The sequence below is a fragment of the Squalius cephalus genome, assembly GCF_949319135.1.
Source record: "Squalius cephalus genome assembly, chromosome: 9".
NCBI lineage: Eukaryota > Metazoa > Chordata > Actinopteri > Cypriniformes > Leuciscidae > Squalius > Squalius cephalus.
The window spans coordinates 16,937,008-16,956,624 of record NC_137130.1 but is presented as its reverse complement, the minus strand read 5'-3'; the positions used below and the strand labels follow the sequence as shown (position 1 = coordinate 16,956,624).

At 37.5% G+C, this 19,617-nt stretch overlaps 3 protein-coding genes across 3 annotated transcripts in view; 1 reads left to right on the top strand and 2 right to left on the bottom strand.

Moving 5' to 3' along the window:
- The window catches only part of gtf2e1 (general transcription factor IIE, polypeptide 1, alpha), a 28,134-nt gene extending 20,160 nt beyond the window's left edge, over nucleotides 1–7,974 (bottom strand). The window contains exons 1-2 of the mRNA XM_079882472.1: nucleotides 7,892–7,974; nucleotides 6,397–6,991 (exon numbers count right to left, since the gene is read on the bottom strand). Coding sequence (XP_079738598.1) covers nucleotides 6,397–6,844 — 448 coding nt within the window. The 5' untranslated portion in view covers nucleotides 6,845–6,991; nucleotides 7,892–7,974. The remainder of the gene's footprint in view (nucleotides 1–6,396; nucleotides 6,992–7,891) is intronic.
- A 271-nt stretch (nucleotides 7,975–8,245) lies between these two features.
- On the top strand, nucleotides 8,246–15,549 carry lcmt2 (leucine carboxyl methyltransferase 2). Its single transcript, XM_079882463.1, has 14 exons — nucleotides 8,246–8,410; nucleotides 8,781–8,905; nucleotides 9,000–9,081; nucleotides 9,167–9,356; nucleotides 9,596–9,752; nucleotides 10,022–10,211; nucleotides 10,372–10,479; nucleotides 10,588–10,675; nucleotides 10,754–10,990; nucleotides 11,459–11,680; nucleotides 11,762–11,859; nucleotides 12,344–12,531; nucleotides 13,152–13,287; nucleotides 14,574–15,549. The coding sequence occupies exons 1-14, from the start codon at nucleotides 8,297–8,299 to the stop codon at nucleotides 14,760–14,762; spliced, it is 2,124 nt and encodes a 707-aa protein (XP_079738589.1). The 5' UTR covers nucleotides 8,246–8,296; the 3' UTR covers nucleotides 14,763–15,549.
- On the bottom strand, nucleotides 14,846–16,442 carry crygs2 (crystallin, gamma S2; the record flags this gene model as incomplete). Its single annotated transcript, XM_079882479.1, has 3 exons — nucleotides 16,430–16,442; nucleotides 15,950–16,192; nucleotides 14,846–15,118 (listed from the first exon to the last, which is right to left on the bottom strand). Exons 1-3 carry the CDS (start codon nucleotides 16,436–16,438, stop codon nucleotides 14,846–14,848), a joined length of 525 nt encoding a protein of 174 aa, XP_079738605.1. The 5' UTR covers nucleotides 16,439–16,442.
- Between the last annotated feature and the right edge of the window lie 3,175 nt (nucleotides 16,443–19,617).

Here is a 19,617-nt window from a genome sequence, read left to right as displayed (position 1 = left end):
ATGACACATTTTTGACTGATCGTTTTTTGACTCGTAGATATTTGAATATATTGCCTGATATTTGATACCCGTTCGAATTTGATTTTTCTCAAAAGTGACAGCACGTGTGATTTGTGGATTACTGATAAGCGCGAGTGGAGAAACAGGCGTTTATTTATTCATTCTCAGTGTTGAGAAACGTAGCCTTCATGTGTTATTGTGTTAATAATAACTAAAGTAGCCTACCTAATTATGTTACATATTTATTTTGTATGAAAACTAGCGCATTCGTTACTTATGGATTAAAAAAGTAGGCTACCGTTGTATAAGTGCTGAAATTCTATTTCATTTAAAAGTATTAAATACTTTTAAAATTCGTTAAATGACGGACGTTTTACTGTTAACACAGCCCATATGTCGGATTCGTCTTATAGCCTACTTGTTATTATTTTTAGAATAAGTGATTTGTTATGCTATTATTGGACTCCTGTCTATTCATTGTCAACTGTTTTCTATAAATATGTTTGTATTGGCTAACATTTATTCAGCTAAAGCGTGTCCTGTTTAAAATGTGCAATGTTCAAACGCAAAGACAGCACGTCACAAGAAGCCCTTTTCCCTGTGGTATTTTTTTTTTTTTTTTTTTACTGTTTTCTAAGGGTTTCTTAATTTTAGACAAGTTGACCAGCACACATGCAATGCAATATAATGCATGTGTGTCGTATGTGTGACATATTTTGCTCACATGAAGGTGCCCAATATCAGTCATTTCTAAAGTAAAAAAAATGTGTTTTGGAAAATAGCTCTTTATTTGATAATCATTAAAATTTGTTTTCTATACAGAGATATCGACATCGGTAAATATCGGTATCGGCCATAACAGCAATATTAATATCGGTTATCGGTATCGGCCACAATTTTCACATCGGTGCATCACTACTTTTTTCCATACCAATTTTATGAAATCCCTTTTAACAAGATTACATTACATATTACCTGTCACCGCACGTCACTCTCGGATAAAATGCTGAGGTGATGTGATGGCTAACAGACTGAGACAGCAGACAAACGGTTAGTAGTGACAGCAGCGGCAATCCACCTGCCACTCAAGTGGACACACCCTTAATTATGCATAACTTCAAGGCTTAATATAATTTAAACAGATGAGTTTAACAAAATAAAAAAAATAAAATAAATAAATCACCCCTCCATGGGATCCCTGGTCTATGGGCTTGCAGTCACTTCCATGCTGGATTCAAGAGAGAGACCGGAAGATTGCAGCTCGGTTTTTCCTCGCTGCCTCGCCACAGTCAATCATGCTGCGTGTTTATGGTCTCACTGATGATAATGAGACTAACCCCTTAGATATCGAAATTTGGTACCGAAAGACAAGAGATTTTTTGATACTCGATGGTATGAAAGCAATTTGGTCGACTAAAAAGTATCGAACTCTATTCCCAGCCCTACTTGCAGACTGGAAATGAGATTGCTTTCTGACGGCAAAAATAAAAAAAGACTGCTTTGTGCTTTTACCAATTATTGATAGCATGAAATAGCAGATGCCTAACGTAATATGAATCAGTAATTGAAATACCCATATTATTTAACCTCTGAAAATTGGTGGTTACGGCCCTGCTATATGCATACGTGCGACTCAGAAAGGAAGGAAGGCTACAGGGAGATAACAGAAATGAGACAGAGTGAGGATATGCCGAGATAGGATCAGCGAGCGACTTGTACCTGTGCAAGCCTGACCCTGTCAGATCTCCTTATCTCCCCTAACACCTCACCAATCACAGAGATTTTCATAGATCAATTTGTTTTGCTCAACGAGGGGGGACCTGGATGCGCTTGACCAATCAGATCAATAGACTCTACTGTTCTAAGACGCAACTAAACCACCTAAGCATAAAAAGGCAGCACAGGGTGAAAACAGCCAATTCCAAAACATCCACGTTTAAGCCTACTCAGAGGAGAAACAACACTGTGTATCATAAAACTCATATTTATAAAATCCTTTCAGGCATACTGGTCCAGAAGATAACATGGGAAACAAGTATGTTTATAATGGCAGGGTCTACACAGGGTTAGGTATCGTTGCTATCGTTGGCCGTTCCGTTCTTCTGCTCTAGCCTCGCCAATCCTCCTGATGTGTATCCTAGCAACAGCTTTGCCTCCCTGACTGCCAGTTTGCTTTCAGCAGAGGTGAGGGTGAACACGTGCCACGCGGTCTTTACCTGCCTTTCTATTCCTCACACACTAATCACTCACCTCTGGCACTGCTCTCAGCCCTCCAACTCTCTCTCTAATTCCTGTCTATTCCTCTCATGTATCCATCACTCTCTGAAACATATACAGAGGAGTTCCTCCTGTCTGTCGGGTACAAGATGCTTTTCATATCCCCTATGCAATACAAATGCAGGTAGAGCTCACAGATGAAAGAATGACATGAAGTCAGGGAGAGAGACAGAAGAGAAAGATAAAGTTCATATTAAAGGAATATGGGTAAAATGTTCTTTGTACATCATCTGTGATATGCTGTTGATATTAATTTCAACTTCATAAATACACTTACAATGGAAGCATAGCAAGCAGTGCGGCCACTAATACAGATTTTCTTTCTTCTTCTTTAAGACCAGGGGCCTATACCATGACGCCGGTTTATGTGGTTAGCCAGGTATGTTTCAGTTTAGTTTGCGCATACCCTGGGTTTTAGGCACCATGAAAGTGGTTTGGCTTTTAGCAGTGTTCATCGCCATATTCGTCCGGGGCAGGTTATGCTCCAGGTAAGAGGTTGCAAACAGAACTTGGACCAATCAGCTGTGAGCAAAGGATAAAGTCGCTCCACCAGTTTCTACTCCAAATTAAAGGTCACTACACAGCAAATGATTTTAAAGACAAAATCATCTGGCTTTTAGTAATGCTTATTTAGAATAATAATAATTTTGTATGATTTAGATATTATTTATGTAATTATACCCTTAATTGATCACACATGTACAATTTTAGTTCATCAATTATTATTATGCAGAGTTTAAATGAATAAATATATAAAGGTAATATAAATACGCTTTAGAATCAGTAGATAAAGCTAAACAATGACTACATGTGAGCTTAAATGTTCACCAACAAGTGTTTCTTAAATGTTTCTCAATACCTTTATCAACTGTATAAACTACCTTCACAACTTTTACTTGCACTGATATACAGAAACGAGACCCTTTCTTTTAGTTGTCCTCTTTCATAGACAACTATTTTCTTCTTGCTGTGTAAATTTGTTTAAAATTTATCGAGAAATGAATCGCAGTTTCACTCTTTCTCAGCATGTGATTGGCTGTTCGCTACTGATGTCACACCTAAACTCTTAAACTGAGGATCAAAGCCTGAGTTGACAGAGAAAGTTGATGATCAGCATCATGGTACCAACAAAGTCTGGTTTGGTTTTGTCAACTCGAAACTAATCCTGAGTTTGTTCAACTACCATCATGGTACAGGCCCCAGTACTGATATCTCAGAAAGGATGGCTGAAGGCTGATAATATATAATTTATAAACAAATATAGACAATAAGATTGCCTAACAGAATAGAATAGACAAAATTGCTCAGTTTAAAAGAACATTGAAATGGATTACACATTACCCTAACGTAGCGCAAACATTGTAGTCTGATTTTGTCAACAATAGTGGTTGACCTTTATATTTATGAATCACTTAAAAAAATAACATTCATTTGGGAATCAGATGAAACATTTTGTATAGTTGTCATTTGTCATCACTCTGTATGGTTGATTCACTGAAAATTATTGGCTCTTAGGGATCAAACTGCACTGGTTGCACTGTATGGTTTTGATTCACTGAAAAGAACTGGCTCATTAGAGTAATTTGTTCAGGAATCACCATTTGTTAAAATGACACTACACTCATCAGCAGATGTAACGGCGCTCAATAGTACTGAGGGAAAAAACAGTTTCGTTTGTTCAATTCCTCATGACTCCTGTCCCTAGCACAGCACCAGCAATAGGCTACACAAAATACGCAATTTTATTTAAAATATGGAATAATACAAAATACATAATTTGAAATATGGAATAATTTCACAGTGCACGTTAAACTGATTATGACCAGCTAAAAAGCAAACCTAGTTACTTCTGCTTGATAACTGCGTTTGGATACCAGAAAAAGACATTATAACAACCACATAATTCTGGGGAGCAACTCAACACACAGGAATTACATTGTAACACTAGAATTTTTTCCATCTACAGCAGTCTCTTTAACTCCTATTACACAAATTTTATTACTGAAGATTTGCTTTAATATTTCTGCAGATTTCTGTTAAAGCCCTCTGGTTTTCTTGTCTGCCAGGCTTCCATTGTAAGTCCATTAGCCTACTGTAAACATTTCCTGTTTGTTTATATACACTTATATTTGAAAATAACCCAGAATATTCCTTTAAATGATGAAACCATATTAATGTCATTTCATTGGGCCTAAGTATTTCCCTAAGTCAATACCCTAGACACTTTGCAAAACATCTTTTAGGTTTGGGCCGATAGACGATGCCGTCATCCATCGCAATGGCTGACAGACATCACGATGTTGAACTTGAGCCGCTGATGAGATGTAGCCTAGATGAAAATATCTGGTGGAAAATTACAATGTTACGTTTTTAACGCCCGTTTTTCTGGGTTCAGTCCATTATAAAAGCTTAAACAGGGGTGGCTAGCAGTGCACTAAGCTTCACAAATACTCCATCTCTGAAACCATTATAACGCTAGTCACGTCAAGAGCAGCACTTGTGTGTGTGTGTGTGTCTGTGTGTACTTCACTAAGTACATAAATCAGCAGCTGTTGAAGTCAGAATTGTAAAACAGTAGGCACAGAAGCAGAAAGGCATGATGATGATGATGATGTCAATGCGATATGCTAATCCTTACAGCCATCTCTATGAGATTACAGCCTGTTTATTTTTAAACCTATGAAAATAGTTTCATTTTCTTTCCTGTCTGTTATTACTGTCTGCAATCTGACGCAATTCAGCATCAGTCTCCAAGTGAGGTTCATTCAAATCTGTTGAACGCATTACAACTTTTGACCTCTGCTGCCATCATGTGTCTACATACAGTTCTGCCACATTGTGGATCAAGCATCTTAACTGAATTAAGCACTCGTTAAAGGGTTAGTTCACCCAAAAATGAAAATTCTGTCATTAATTACTCACCCTCATGTCGTTCCAAACCCGTAAGACCTTTGTTCACCTTGTTTCCCAAAGATGAATGAAAGTCTTACAGGTTTGGAACGACATGAGGGTGAGTAATTAATGACAGAATTTTCATTTTTGGGTGAACTAATAACCCTTTAAGAGAAGATACCAGAGATCAAGCACAGACCTATATTAGAAACATCCTTCCAATTCCTAATGTACATGGGTTTAGGATCTTCTAAATGAATCACACAATCCCCAACTTTGAGATTAGCTAGGTATTAAGAAATTTAAGCAGGATTCTTCCTACAAAACCACACTTAAATTACGCAATTTAAAATACCAATTATAAGCTTAAAACTTTATTGTCTACATGAAAACTCCAGTGAGCGCAAGTAATATACTTCTTGATTGGAGAGCTTTTTCTAATTGATTTCAATATTATGATCACACAACTGTTGTACAATAATATCTTTTATTCCTCATTGCTCACTTACCCATCACCTAAAACATTTCAGAAAATATTTTTTGCTCCATGAAATTTTTTTTTTTTTTTTTATGCTCACCAAGGCTGCATTTATTTGATTAAAAAAGCTGTAAAAACAGTAATATTGTGAAACACTATTAGAATTCAAAATGCTGGTTTTATATTTTAATATACATTTAAAATGTAATTTATTCCTTTGATGGCAAAGCTGAATTTTTCTTCAGTGACACATGATCCTCCAGAAATTATTCTAATATGGTAATTTGGTGCTCAGGAAACATTTTGCATCATTATCAATGTTAAAAACACTTGTGCTGCTTAATATCTTTGTGGGAACCAAGACATTTTTTTAGGATTCATGTAACGAATAGAAGAGTGTTAAAAGAAAAGCAGTTATCTGAAATAGAAATTATACTTTACTGGCACTTTTGATCAATTTAATGTGTCCTTGATGAAAAAAAAAAAATCATACTCAACCCAAACTTTTGAATTGTAGTCTATATGCAAATAAAGTAACGCAGTTCTGCCCACTAATGTAGCCTAGCTGTAGTTTTTCCTACACCGACCTAATGCCAAATTAATTAAGTCTTTTAATAAAACATCCTAGAAGGAGAGCTTCGGCTTACATGTTTACAATGTTCGAGCAACAGGAAAACCACAAATAAATACAATAATTCAGCTACTCTCACACTTCCCAACCTGTCCCTCAGTTTACCTCTCATACTCACCAGTCATGGGGTCAAACAGCTGGTTGGCCTCAAGGTCAGTGAAAGTGTTCATGCAGCAGGGGCAGCGGAAGGAGGCTCTGTTAGTCGAGTCGCGTTCATCCGTCTCAATGCGTCTGCGCATGTGGTCCAGCTTGTACTTGACCACATTAACCAGCAGCCGGTAGTTAATGAAGTAGTAATTGTGCCGAGTCGTCTTGCCGTCAGGCGCTGTCTCCACGCGCATACGGCATTTGACAAACTTGTCAGCCTTGAGTGTGTTCAAAACTGAGCGCAGCTGCTTGCGGTCGAACTTGAGGAGCTCCAGCATGTCCTCTTCACGTACGCAAGGGTTCCTGATCAACACGTCCAGCGCAAGAGCGTGCTCAATGCCGTAGAAACCCCGGACAACTTGCTTGGCCAGACGTTTAAGAGAGGCAGGGACCTCCGTGAGCAGATCTGGCTCAGTCATGATGGAAGGGAGGGAACGATGGAGAGGCAGCAAAAGCAGGAGACGTGGAGGTATTTCAAGACAAAGAATGTGTACTCAGGAAGAACAGGAGTGGATTATAGGCAGGGTCAGCTCAGGTAGATGCCTTTGGGATACTAGGAGGTAGGTCTGTAAAAAGAGGAAGAACAGGGAAAAAAAAAGATCATTTGTACATATAATCCAAAAACTGTATGTGCATCCACATGTCAACAGTTCTATTTGTTAGAGAAAATATAGCAAAAACTGACACTTTACAGACCCGCAAATCTTATAAATGGCTATTTTTTATCAAAATACTTTAATATTTGTCAGAAAAAAAAATTAATATTTTTACTATCTTATTTTCATGTAACTTCAAGACAGCTATAAACTCATAAACACATTTATGCTGTAACAATGACATCATTAATGCAATAAATTACTGATTTACTGATATTCATTATTATTTTATTGTTTATAACTATAACTCCTTGTAACTAATGCCCCCATGAGAAGTCATTCTCACAATTTTAATCTATGATCAATCTATGTTAGCCAACTAGACAACACCTTATTGACATCTGACAAAACATACACAAAGCTAAGAACCATAACCAGTTTAGACCAGCTAGAAACCATTAAAAGAACCAGAAGATGGTTTTAGATAAGTTTTCATATCAATAACAATGAATCATGTTAAAAGAAAGCTTATAAACAAATGTGAGGGAGCTAATTTTAAGATTAATATCTTGACCCAGTTTCAGCCACTGTAGTTTAAGAACGAAGAGACACTTACTATTTATTAGTCACAGACTTTATCTACAAGTAACGTTACATAATAATCTGAATGTAACGTAAAACGTTAAATGCGCTGAATCTACGGTAACTAAAACAATCTGACAGTACAGCTCACTACAGTTTAATTAGAATTAACGTTAGCAGTAGATTATCGAGATTCAGTAAATTGAAACATGCCGTTATATTAATACCTTCAGTAAAACAAACAGCATAAAAAGCTGACCGATAGGAAACAAACAGCTCAAACCTTACATTTTCCTCCTGTTTTTGAACAGAACAAGTTTTCTAGCTCAACATCATGCTAACGATCAGCGGAAGTAACGCACAGGATGTTGCTGAAAAGTCCACAGACAATTCAAAATAATTGATAATAATTACATAAAATGTTATTATTGTGTATCAGTTATTGAAATAAGTTAACATTTTAAATATATCACATAAATGTTCGTATTTTAGCTCGAAAAATATTAAAATAAATAAACGGGGAAAAAACAAACAACAAATATGTATTAAATACCTATTTTGCTGGGTCTCAGTACCACTGTTTAATATACCGACCACCGGAATGCATGCAAAGGTTTATATTTTTGACTCCAAAATTATTATGCATTCAATTCTTATGTAAGGTTATATTTGAAACGCTTTTGTTATAGAGTAATGTGCACACACGCTTCCGCTGTGGTGCTTCCTTGTTGTTTCTACGGTGAGACTTCACGTGTGTTCAGAGTGATGCCAATAAATAGCAAGAGAGAGCAAGGAAAAGATGCTGCTGTGAGTTTGCCAGTGTTTATATTCTGTTGGGTTTCATTTAAACAGGGCCAGCTTAGATCCGTGAACTTTAAAAAGGTCAAATATGGCAGTGAAAATGTTATACCACTAACAAAATAGTATCACGTAGTGTACTATGCTAACAACAGTAATGTAGTAATGCCATAGTTTTGCTCATGTACCATATAGTGCCTTGAAGTATGTTATTCAAAATACAAAATAAATAAATAAATAAATGTAACACTTTTCTGAACTTAAAGGTGTATATTATCACCCAAAAAGGAAAATCCTGTCATTATTGTTCCAAACTCGTATGACTTTCTTCTGTGGAATACATTATCCCCCTGTTCTTTTCTTTCACATTTTCACTCAGGTGCAGGGGACCAATGACAGCAGTGTGGTCAGTAAGGTGTCTGCAGCGGCACAGGGCTACTTCCACGATGACTTCCTCAAGCATTTTGTGTGCAAGGTGTCAAGAAGAGCTCCACTGATTAATAGGTAAATGTTTAGGAGACAGTTATTGCTCTTTTAGTGATTTATATTCTCATACAACAGTTTTTATATATGTGATGTGTGTATATTTTTTTGTCAGAGGTTATTATGTGCGCTGGAAAGCAGTCGATCATTGTATGAATCAGTTTTTCCATGCTACAAACTCCAGCTCGAGGAGACAGGTGGGATGAAATATCCATGTCTTGTGTCTATAATTTTTTACTGTGAAAAATGAATGCCCTGATCATATCCTTCTCTTTATCTCAGATTCTGTCACTAGGAGCAGGGTTTGACTCACTGTTTTTCCGGCTGGATTCAGAAGGAGCCCTTGGAGGTGTCACAGTTTTTGAGGTTGACTTTCCAGAAGTTGCCCGACGCAAGGCTGACTTGATCAATAGCAATGCTTGTCTGAAGGACACATTGCCAGATTGGGAGGCTGTCTCAAATCAGCAGACTAGTAGGACATTCACTGTATTTATTACAAAACATACAACCAATGTTTTTAAAATATACAGTATATAAACTATATTGTGTATATATATATATATATATATATATATATATATATATATATATATATATATATATGTATGTATGTATGTAAGCAAATCTTCCAAAGTGAACTTCTGCAACTCTGTATTTTGTCTCTAAAATGTAATAGAGTTTAGTTAGAACATGTTTCTTGCCCATGTGTAGATGCTGTGTTCATCAGAAGTGGTCATTATAATCTCATTGGTGTGGATGTCAGGAAGGAGCAGATGGTGGAGGCGGCTCTGAGCGGAGCTGGGCTGCAGTGGGACACTCCCACACTTGTCTTGTCAGAGGTGGTGCTAACTTATATGGAAACACAATGGTGAGGATGTGAATTCAGCTTGGTGCAACAATTAGCACATGTGCTCCTGAACCACTGAGCCTTGGTGCTCATTCCATAGATACAGGTTTGAGTCCCACCTGCAACATATCCTGATCTCAATGCTTCTCATGTCTCTCCAATAGTTTTCATATATTTTTTGTACTATACCTGTTTGGCAAAAAAAGAGGCCATATTAACTTTTAAGCAAACTGGTTGGTGCATTTTTCACTTGCAGTTCTCTTTATTTTGTTTTGGTGATTTTTCTCTAGGTCAGATGCTGTGATTGGCTGGGCTGCCAGGCTCCTCCCACAGTCTATGTTTGTGATGTATGAACAGATCCACCCAGATGACCCATTTGGCAGGGTCATGCAGAACCACTTCCTGAAGCTCAACTCTTCCATACATGCTCTCAAACAGTATCCACACACTGTCGCTCAGACACAGAGATTCATACAGAAGGTATACCTCAAATTAATCTATCTATCTACCTACAATCTACCTATCAATTTAAATAAATCTTTTAAAAACATGAAAAAATCGTACTAACTTTTGAGCAGTAGTGTAGATAGATCACACTTGTTTTTCAGTAAGACGGGTAACTGATCTTTATTTGCCACAGGGCTGGGAAAAATGTGTCTGTCTGGATATGAACCAGTTCTACTTTGACCTTCTTCCTGAAGATGAGAGGCAGAGAGTTGAGGGACTGGAACCTTTTGATGAGTTTGAGGTGAGGGAACGGCCCCATTCCCAGCAAAGACTTTTGAATGATCCCAGTATGACCACTGAATCTGATCAAATGCCTAATCCTAGACCTGTGTTTATTTAATGAAATCAGGAATGGCACCAGAAATGTTCTCATTACTTCATCCTTTCAGCCTCCAAAGGCTCTGTGACCAATCAAGCCCTTCTTATGCTACCAAAGTGTAAGTATTTGGTGAGATATTTGTGTTATGTGTACAGTAGTCCACTAGCAGAGGTACATGTGCTCTGTTCACTTCTAGCGCCTTCCATCCCACACGTGACTCCTCAATGGGCTGAGCATCCTCCTCTGGTCATTCAGCCCATGTGTGGCTCTCCGTGTATAGAGGCTGTCGGTATGGCCTCTGCCGTACTGGCCCCTGGAAACATCCTTCTCACCGGAGGCTGTGGGAGAAGCGGAAGAGACACCGTAGCAAGGGTCTTGATCAAAGAGCAGGGAGGCTGGAAATGTGCCCGTGTGGAGGCTCATGGAGACAGAGGTGATTTGATCATGCTCTCTTTTTTTTTTGCCAGTGCTAATGGTTTCCTTATTGGAATTTAGCTAAAATAAACTGTTTGACTTGCCGGTTAGTTAATGAACTCACTTTGTCAAGTCAATTTTATTTGTATAGTGCTTTTCACAAACACATTGTTTCAAAGTAGCTTTACAAAAAATCATAATGTTTATAATACCTTAATGCCGTATTGTACATATTTAGCAGTTTATAGCTGGGAAACAGGATGGTTTACATTTCTTGATGATATAAACAGTTGATATTTGGGATATAGCATTTATCACTTTATGTGAGTGCACTGTATTTATGCTGATAGCACTGGACATATTTATAGTAGTTGCAAGTTGCTTTTATTAATACATTGAGGTGATATGAAAATTCAATTTATAACAGTCTGGTGCAGTGACAAGCTTTTTATGTATGTATGCATATCGTAATATTTCTTCTCCTCAGTGGTTAGTCTTTATCAGACGTTGACCTCTATCCCTGGTGGTGGAGTGATCCTCTTTGGTGGCAGAACTTCTCCACTCAATCCAACAGGCAGCATTGTGTGGGTGACCTTTGACCTTGGTGATCCGCTAAGTGCTGTACAGCTATCATTTAAGAACATGATTTGTACCGGCACTGGTCCAAAGCCACGATGGAGACACACATCGACCTTAGTATGTCATAATGGTGAGTTTATATATTTTTTGCAGTTTTTCATTTGCATTGTAAGGAGCAACAAATTAACAACTTCTTAACATATAATTCCAGATAAGACATTTCTATTTGTGTTTGGAGGACGTACAGAGAAGGATCCAGTTCTAGGTGATGCACATTTCCTGTGTTTGGAGGACAAGCACTGGACTGAGGCACGTATTAAAACCTAATGAAAACATACATACAATTGGACAATGAGTCGATTGTTCACAGATGTTGCAAAACTAATGCCATAATACACTAAGCAAAACAATACATACAATACAAACAATACAAAGTCAAAGTTAAAATCTAGGGGTGAAAAATCTCTTCTTATTGTTATCAATGTTGAAAATATTTGATAATTGAAATTTTTGTGGAAGCCATGATAATTTTTTCCATGATTCTTTGATGAATAGGAAGAACAAAAATGTTGTTCAAAAGAACATTTATTTGAATTAAAAATATTTTGTAACATTATAGATGTCTATACTGTCACATTTGCTCAATTTAATGCATCCTTGATGAAAAGTATTGATTTCTTTCTTTAAAAAAAAAAAATCTTGTAAGAGCAGTATAATGTTACTGCCTATATTTTGGAATAGCCTTCATGTCTGGAGGGTGATTGTTAGAGAATCTTTTGTGTGTTTCAATTAGATTACAGTTGCTGGTGTCGTTCCGGAAGCCCGTCATTCCCATTCAGCTTGTCCCTATGGAGGGGGGCTTGTGATATTTGGAGGTTTAGGGAAAGGAGGAAGACCTCTCTGTGATGCTTTTTACCTGAGACCCACATCATCTGGTTTCTGCTGGGAGACACAGAATTTACATCCACCTCCAGTGCCCAGGTTCAAAACCACTCGCTTATTTTTTTATATGTGTGTGTGTGTGTGTGTGTGTGTATATACATACATACATACAGTCATGCTCAAAAGTTTAAATACACCTTGCAGAATTTGCTAAATGTTAAAAAATTTTTTTTAAATTGTAGTTATACAAAATGCATGTTATTTATTATTTAGTACTGTCCTAAATAAGATATTTTACATAAAAGATGTTTACATGAAGTCCACAAACTATATGTGAAAACTTTTGAACAGGATGAAGATGTCCAACTATTGCTTATTGTTTAAATACAAAAAAAATAAAATAATAATAATAATTTAGTACTGCCCTTCGGAAGTAAAGGAAGATAGACTTAGAAGAAGACTTACATGTTTCCCGGAAGACAAATTAAGTACAATTTACCTTGATCTTCAAATTCAAAAAGTTTTCACCCCCCCCCGGCTCTTAATGCATCTTGTTTCTTTCTGGAGCATCAGTAACACTCAATCAGTGCGTTCACATTGTTTTTTTCTTGCTGTTCATGCTTTAAGACACTTTTGAAGAGAAATGTAAAGAATGTGTCATAAGAAAGATGTGTGCCACCTCTCAGTGATCAAATCACAGTCTTGGCCTCTGCTTTCAGATATTCCCACTCGGCCCATGTAATTAATGAGAAGTTGGTTGTGGTTGGTGGAGTTTGGCTTCAGGCTGATGGAGTACCAGGAGTTGCTGTAATAAATCTGAACACTGGGAGTTGTGTGGAGATCCAGCTGGATACAGTAAGTTACTCTACTCATGGACTCTAGCAGTGGTTAAAATAAAATGTAAAATTTTGGCTCTAAAATTTCATTGGATGAGCCACTCAATAGGCATAATAAAACGGATATTTTCGACTCTACATTCTGATTGTTCTCTGCTGTTGCAAAGTCCATACATGCACAAATTCTGTTACAATGCAGGATGTTGCTATGTTGCTTGGCAACAAGTTAAGTAAGGGATAATGCCCGACGAGGTGTCCATTAACAGAAATTAATGGACGACGCGGAGGCGTGAACCGTCCGACGCAAAGCGGAGGACGGTTGCTTCCGCGAATCCATTAATTTCTGTTAATGGACACCTCGAAGGGCATTATCCCGCTTATACCATGGTCACTTACGAAAGTAAGAAATATTTAATCAATTAATAATACTTTAATGTGTTTTAGAGTAAAAATCGTGAGGGTTTTTATTTATTAAGTCGAGCGCACTATTTAATATCTCCCGTATACAGGCGTTGCCAAGCAACGTGGCCACAGCGACCCGACCGCAGCAGTTGATCAGTGAGTTTGAGCCAGCGCAATCATTTAGAACTGTCATCAGGCAAATTGACGGGACGCCTTTCCTAGGTGTACATTATCACTTTTTAATGGACACCCTGCAGCCAATCAGAATCGTGTATTCACCCAGACCATGGTATAATGCATAACAAACATCACTGTAATGATAAATATTATGATATATGCTATATTAGTGTCCACACCAATAGACAATAACATTGTTTATTCTTAGCATGAGCTGCAGTTGTGTTCGCATATTTTCAAGCTGGATGGATTTTGATTGGCTGTCTATGATTTTATTACTATACCGTTGCTCTGTGTCGTCATCTTTATAATTGTGGTGTGGACTATTCAAGTGCTGTTTACTTTCTTTTTTTTTTTTTTTACAATTCACGATTATTGTTCTTGGTGTGAACAGACCTTTAGACTTAGTCATTGCTGTTTTATAAAGGGTCTTCGTGGTCATGGAAAATCTGGAAATACTGAAAGATTTTAAATGTGTGATTTCCAGGCCATTAAATTCTTAAAGTCAGAAAATATATCTGGAATATGCCTGGATTTTTACTTGTATATAAGCCACCCAAAGACAAATAATGTATTGTTGTAATTCCTGTAGCTGACTAATTCATTCAAAATTAATTTAATGATCCCCATTTTTCCTGTTTAAAAAATAAACTAATACACATTGGGAAACCCATAGTTTTAAAATGCATAGCATACATATTTGTTTCTTGTTTTGTTCTATTACAGTCGTCTGTGCCTTGGCCTCTTATGCTGCATTCATTCTGCTCTGAGCTGCTGGACTCTGAGGGGACTGAGGTGGTGCTCATTGGTGGAGGAGGAAACTGTTTCTCTTTTGGAACTCACCTTAACCTCCACCCTGTAACTGTGGATCTAAGACCAATACTTTGCTATTTAAATGAGTCAGATCACAAGTAGTGGGTCTCCAGCCAAACTTTATTTTAGCCAGAACTTTGATTTGTGTCACAGCCAAATAGCCTAATTATTGTGACATAGGAACATCACTCCGTGAAGCGACGGAAAGACTGCACGGTGGGACAAACTGCGCCCCAGTCCACTGGTTTGCGATAGTTGCCTTTCTCCAGGAAGTACTGATGGCCACGATAGTTGGGATGCTCGTAGAAGATCCAGTAACCATCAAGAACTTTGCAGGAATGGACCTCTCTCAGACGGAACCTCTCCACCACAGATGGACAGTCTTCAATGGACTCTATGGCCTGGCCTGTGAAGTCAGGCTTGTCGTACAGCTGAATCTTGTACTGCATTCCACTCGTCTGCATGGGTTAGATGTGTTTGGGAAAGGGGTGGATATATTTGTGTATGAGGGTTTGGGGTTAGGATAAATGAGTCAAAATGGCAAAAAGACACATGGAATAAGATGCTTCCAGTTTCGTGAATGTCAATAAATAACATCTTTCATAAGCATGTTTTGTAAATTAATGTATATTTTTATCTTGACTTGACCTTTCTTTAGTATCCGCTGATTTGCATGCGGATAATTTTCAAGATATATATTTAAATGTTTTATACTATTGATGCCTGTGATAAATTCATACAGGTCTTCATGGCAGAAACCGTTCTGATATTTTATGGATTCAACATGTCATACATTTTTATATGGAGTTGTGCTAATGTTAGAGAAGATGGCCTGTAATGTCAAAACAAACTAAATTAAAGACCATTATATTGACCTGAAATGTAATTTAGTCCTGTGTGTGGTCCATTGATTAAAACAAGCTGAATGTTTGCTTACATTACACAAACAAGTGTGGTATTTTAACTAAGACTGAAGTAAAAACAGCTGGCCATATGGAAATTGATCTATTGGCAAAAGCCTTGCAGCCAATTCAGTTAACCGGACATAACAGTCAGGAAAGGTCTATGTATGACCTTCCACTACTCGCACTATCCCATGGTTTTATTGTGCTTTAACCTAGTAAATTGATTTCAATTCTAGCACAGCATTGTGAAACAGCTTGATCATTATGCCAGTCAAAAAACACAGCAAATCATGTGTTCCACATTATAAACCATTTAAGTATTTAAAAAAGCTTTATGTCAGTAATGCGCACTGCTACAATAGATGCAGAAATAGTTTAACTTACGACGCGGATAATCTTGCAGGAACTGAGACAGTCATTAAGTCCCATCCAGCCAATGTACTCAGGATACTCCCCCCTGGTTAGCAGATACCGGTTACCAGTGTAGTTGGGCCGCTCGTAAACCACCCAGGTGCCGCTGTCCACACGAATAGAGTTGCAGTGGCTAAGGTAGGCATGGAAGTCGGAGCAGTCGCTGTCACACTCGTAACGGCGACCCTGAAAGTTCTTGTCCTCAAAAAACACAATCTGAGAGACATTAAGATGATATTGAAGAGCATTGTTGTTCTTGAACAGCCAACTTAGCATCATTAAAAAATTGTTAATATATGTTCTTGACCATGAATGCTGGTTTTGGCTGGATGCCTAACATGCAATGTACATTTTTATCTTGTTTACACAATTTTTGGTATCCACTGATGTGCTCTGGAGAATTTTCAAGATGTCTATATTAAAATATGTTATAGTATTGATCAGCTGGTCTACCTGCAACATTAACAAGCTTAACAATCATCTTAGAATTTAACTAATCCAAAATGGTCTGAGCTGAAATTAAAAACTAAAAATGTGTAGGCAGTTTCATAAAAATAACCTAATTAAACCTATTGACTGCAAGCCAAGACATTTAGAAAAGTGAGTTTACTATTAAAAAAAATAGCTTCATAAGTAAGTGTCATAATTTAGGCATCATTAAAGATTTTTAAATAAAATAATTTGTGAATGTAAAGTTAATGGAACTATCATATCATTATATAACATATCCATAAATGTGCTACACAACTTAAAATCTGCCATTAAAGCTGAGAAAAAAAAAACATTAATTATGAATGTTATAAACAGATAAACATTAAAATAAATATTATTTAATTTTGCTGCTAGGCTACTTTTTTTTTTTTTTTTTTTTTTGCATCTTTTCCATTATATTCAAGTGATTTCCTACTCACCCTGCCCATCTTGAATATTGTATTAAAGCTTGTCTGGAGAAGTTGTCTGAAGTCCAGAGTAAATGTTTATGGGGCTGTTTAAATATGCAGCTCCCAAAGTCAAAATGAGGTGGAGGGGAGGGCCAGATATTCACTTTGTCATGAAAATGAGATCCAAAAATCGAGTCAGTGATTCTAGCACTATTCAGCTTTTTTCCAGAAAAGCAAATGGGGATTAAAGGATAATGACTAGCCTGGCACAGGCATTCATTCACCCTGGAACACCACTGCATCCCACAACTGGACCAACCTGAACCACAACAAACGCAGCACACTGGCCAGAACCTGATGCCAAGAGCAGTGCCAAATAAAGAGCCCAGACTCATTGAATTGTCATGCATGCCATACTGAATGGCACCCATTACCCTGGCTCAGCTCTTTTCAACAGCACAGCCACTGGCAAATAAACCAACTAACTAAACTAAATCTGGAGAAAATGTGAGTGGTTTGCATAGACTCATGAACAGGCAGTGATCATTTAGGTTTTAAATGACAAATCTACAGTGAAATATTGCATTTAATAAAGTAACCTGGTAAACATAACCTGAGTCAGAATATGCACGCTTCCCTGCAACAAAATACGCAAAAAGCATTATTTGTCAGATCAATGCTCAGTATTCATGATACAGTCGGTGAACAAAACCAATTTGTAGGGATTGCTCCGATACCACTTTTTCCAGAACGAGTCCAATACCGATATTTTCGGTACTTGCGATACAGACTAACGATACCTGTATTTTCACTGCATTTGTCATTTTTTAATTATTTGGGTAGAGTAACCAAAGGAATATGAATCATAGCCGATTAGTTGGCTTAATTTGTTCAGCAAATACACTTACCTAAAGGATTATTAGGAACACCATACTAATATTGTGTTTGACCCCCTTTCGCCTTCAGAACTGCCTTAATTCTACGTGGCATTGATTCAACAAGGTGCTGAAAGCATTCTTTAGAAATGTTGGCCCATATTAATAGGATAGCATCTTGCAGTTGATGGAGATTTGTGGGATGCACATCCAGGGCACGAAGCTCCCGTTCCACCACATCCCAAAGATGCTCTATTGGGTTGAGATCTGGTGACTGTGGGGGCCATTTTAGTACAGTGAACTCATTGTCATGTTCAAGAAACCAATATGAAATGATTCAAGCTTTGTGACATGGTGCATTATCCTGCTGGAAGTAGCCATCAGAGGATGGGTACATGGTGGTCATAAAGGGATGGACATGGTCAGAAACAATGCTCAGGTAGGCCGTGGCATTTAAACGATGCCCAATTGGCATTAAGGGGCCTTTTACATCCCCCACACCATTACACCACCACCACCAGCCTGCACAGTGGTAACAAGGCATGATGGATCCATGTTCTCTTTCTGTTTACGCCAAATTCTGACTCTACCATCTGAATGTCTCAACAGAAATCGAGACTCATCAGACCAGGCAACATTTTTCCAGTCTTCAACTGTCCAATTTTGGTGAGCTCGTGCAAATTGTAGCCTCTTTTTCCTATTTGTAGTGGAGATGAGTGGTACCCGGTGGGGTCTTCTGCTGTTGTAGCCCATCCGCCTCAAGGTTGTGCGTGTTGTGGCTTCACAAATGCTTTGCTGCATACCTCGGTTGTAACAAGTTGTTATTTCAGTCAAAGTTGCTCTTCTATCAGCTTGAATCAGTCGGCCTCTGACCTCTAGCCTCAACAAGGCATTTTCGCCCACAGGACTGCCGCATACTGGATGTTTTTCCCTTTTCACACCATTCTTTGTAAACCCTAGAAATGGTTGTGCGTGAAAATTCCAGTAACTGAGCAGATTGTGAAATACTCAGACCGGCCCGTCTGCACCAACAACCATGCCACGCTCAAAATTGCTTAAATCACCTTTCTTTCCCATTCTGACATTCAGTTTGGAGTTCAGGAGATTGTCTTGACCAGGACCACACCCCTAAATGCATTGAAGCAACTGCCATGTGATTGGTTGATTAGATAATTGCATTAATGAGAAATTGAACAGGTGTTCCTAATAATCCTTTAAGTGAGTGTATATTTCCTTCACTTATTTTCATGCTTAATTAAGCCTACTAAAAAATTAGGCTATTGTATATGAGCTTCTGTTACTTTCATTGTTCATTATATTGCATATTTTATCTTTCATTTGATAGCACAGCACATTTTAAGAGCTGCAGGGATCAGTGCTGAGGATTGGGTCAGTGGTTCAAATGTTTAGATACCTCTATACCTCTATGTTTAGATTTCTTTAATACACTATTCTCTGTAATTCTCTATTACAATTTTGATACTACAGCAAAAACTACTAGCCTAATGTAAATTTAAAACATTATCAAAGACAAGTAAGCAGTCAGTAATAAAATAAGAACAAATAATCAAATTACAAATAAATACAACAGAACAAAGAAAGGCTACATATGAAATAAACAGTGTTGGTCAGTAATTTTCAGGTAGCCTACATAATTTGAATAAAGTAATTAAATGTAAAATAACACTGAATATTCTTTTCTGTACAAATTAAATATGGATCTTTATAAAGTTCTAAGGTATTAGTCAAGAGCAGTGAGTGATTTCTTTGTCCTTTGTTTTATTAACAAAATAAAATATTGCTCTCTCTCTCTCTCTCTCTCTCTCTCTCTCTCTCTCTCTCTCTCTCTCTCTCTCTCACTTGTCAGTTAATGTTAATAATAAGC

Coding starts and splice junctions, on each gene's coding strand:
- lcmt2 (XM_079882463.1), top strand. CDS start 8,297: ATGTGCACACACGCTTCCGCTGTGGTGCTTCCTTGTTGTTTCTACGGT. Junction 10,480..10,587: donor AACCTTTTGATGAGTTTGAG/GTGAGGGAACGG, acceptor TAATGAAATCAG/GAATGGCACCAGAAATGTTC. Junction 11,860..12,343: donor AGGACAAGCACTGGACTGAG/GCACGTATTAAA, acceptor TGTTTCAATTAG/ATTACAGTTGCTGGTGTCGT.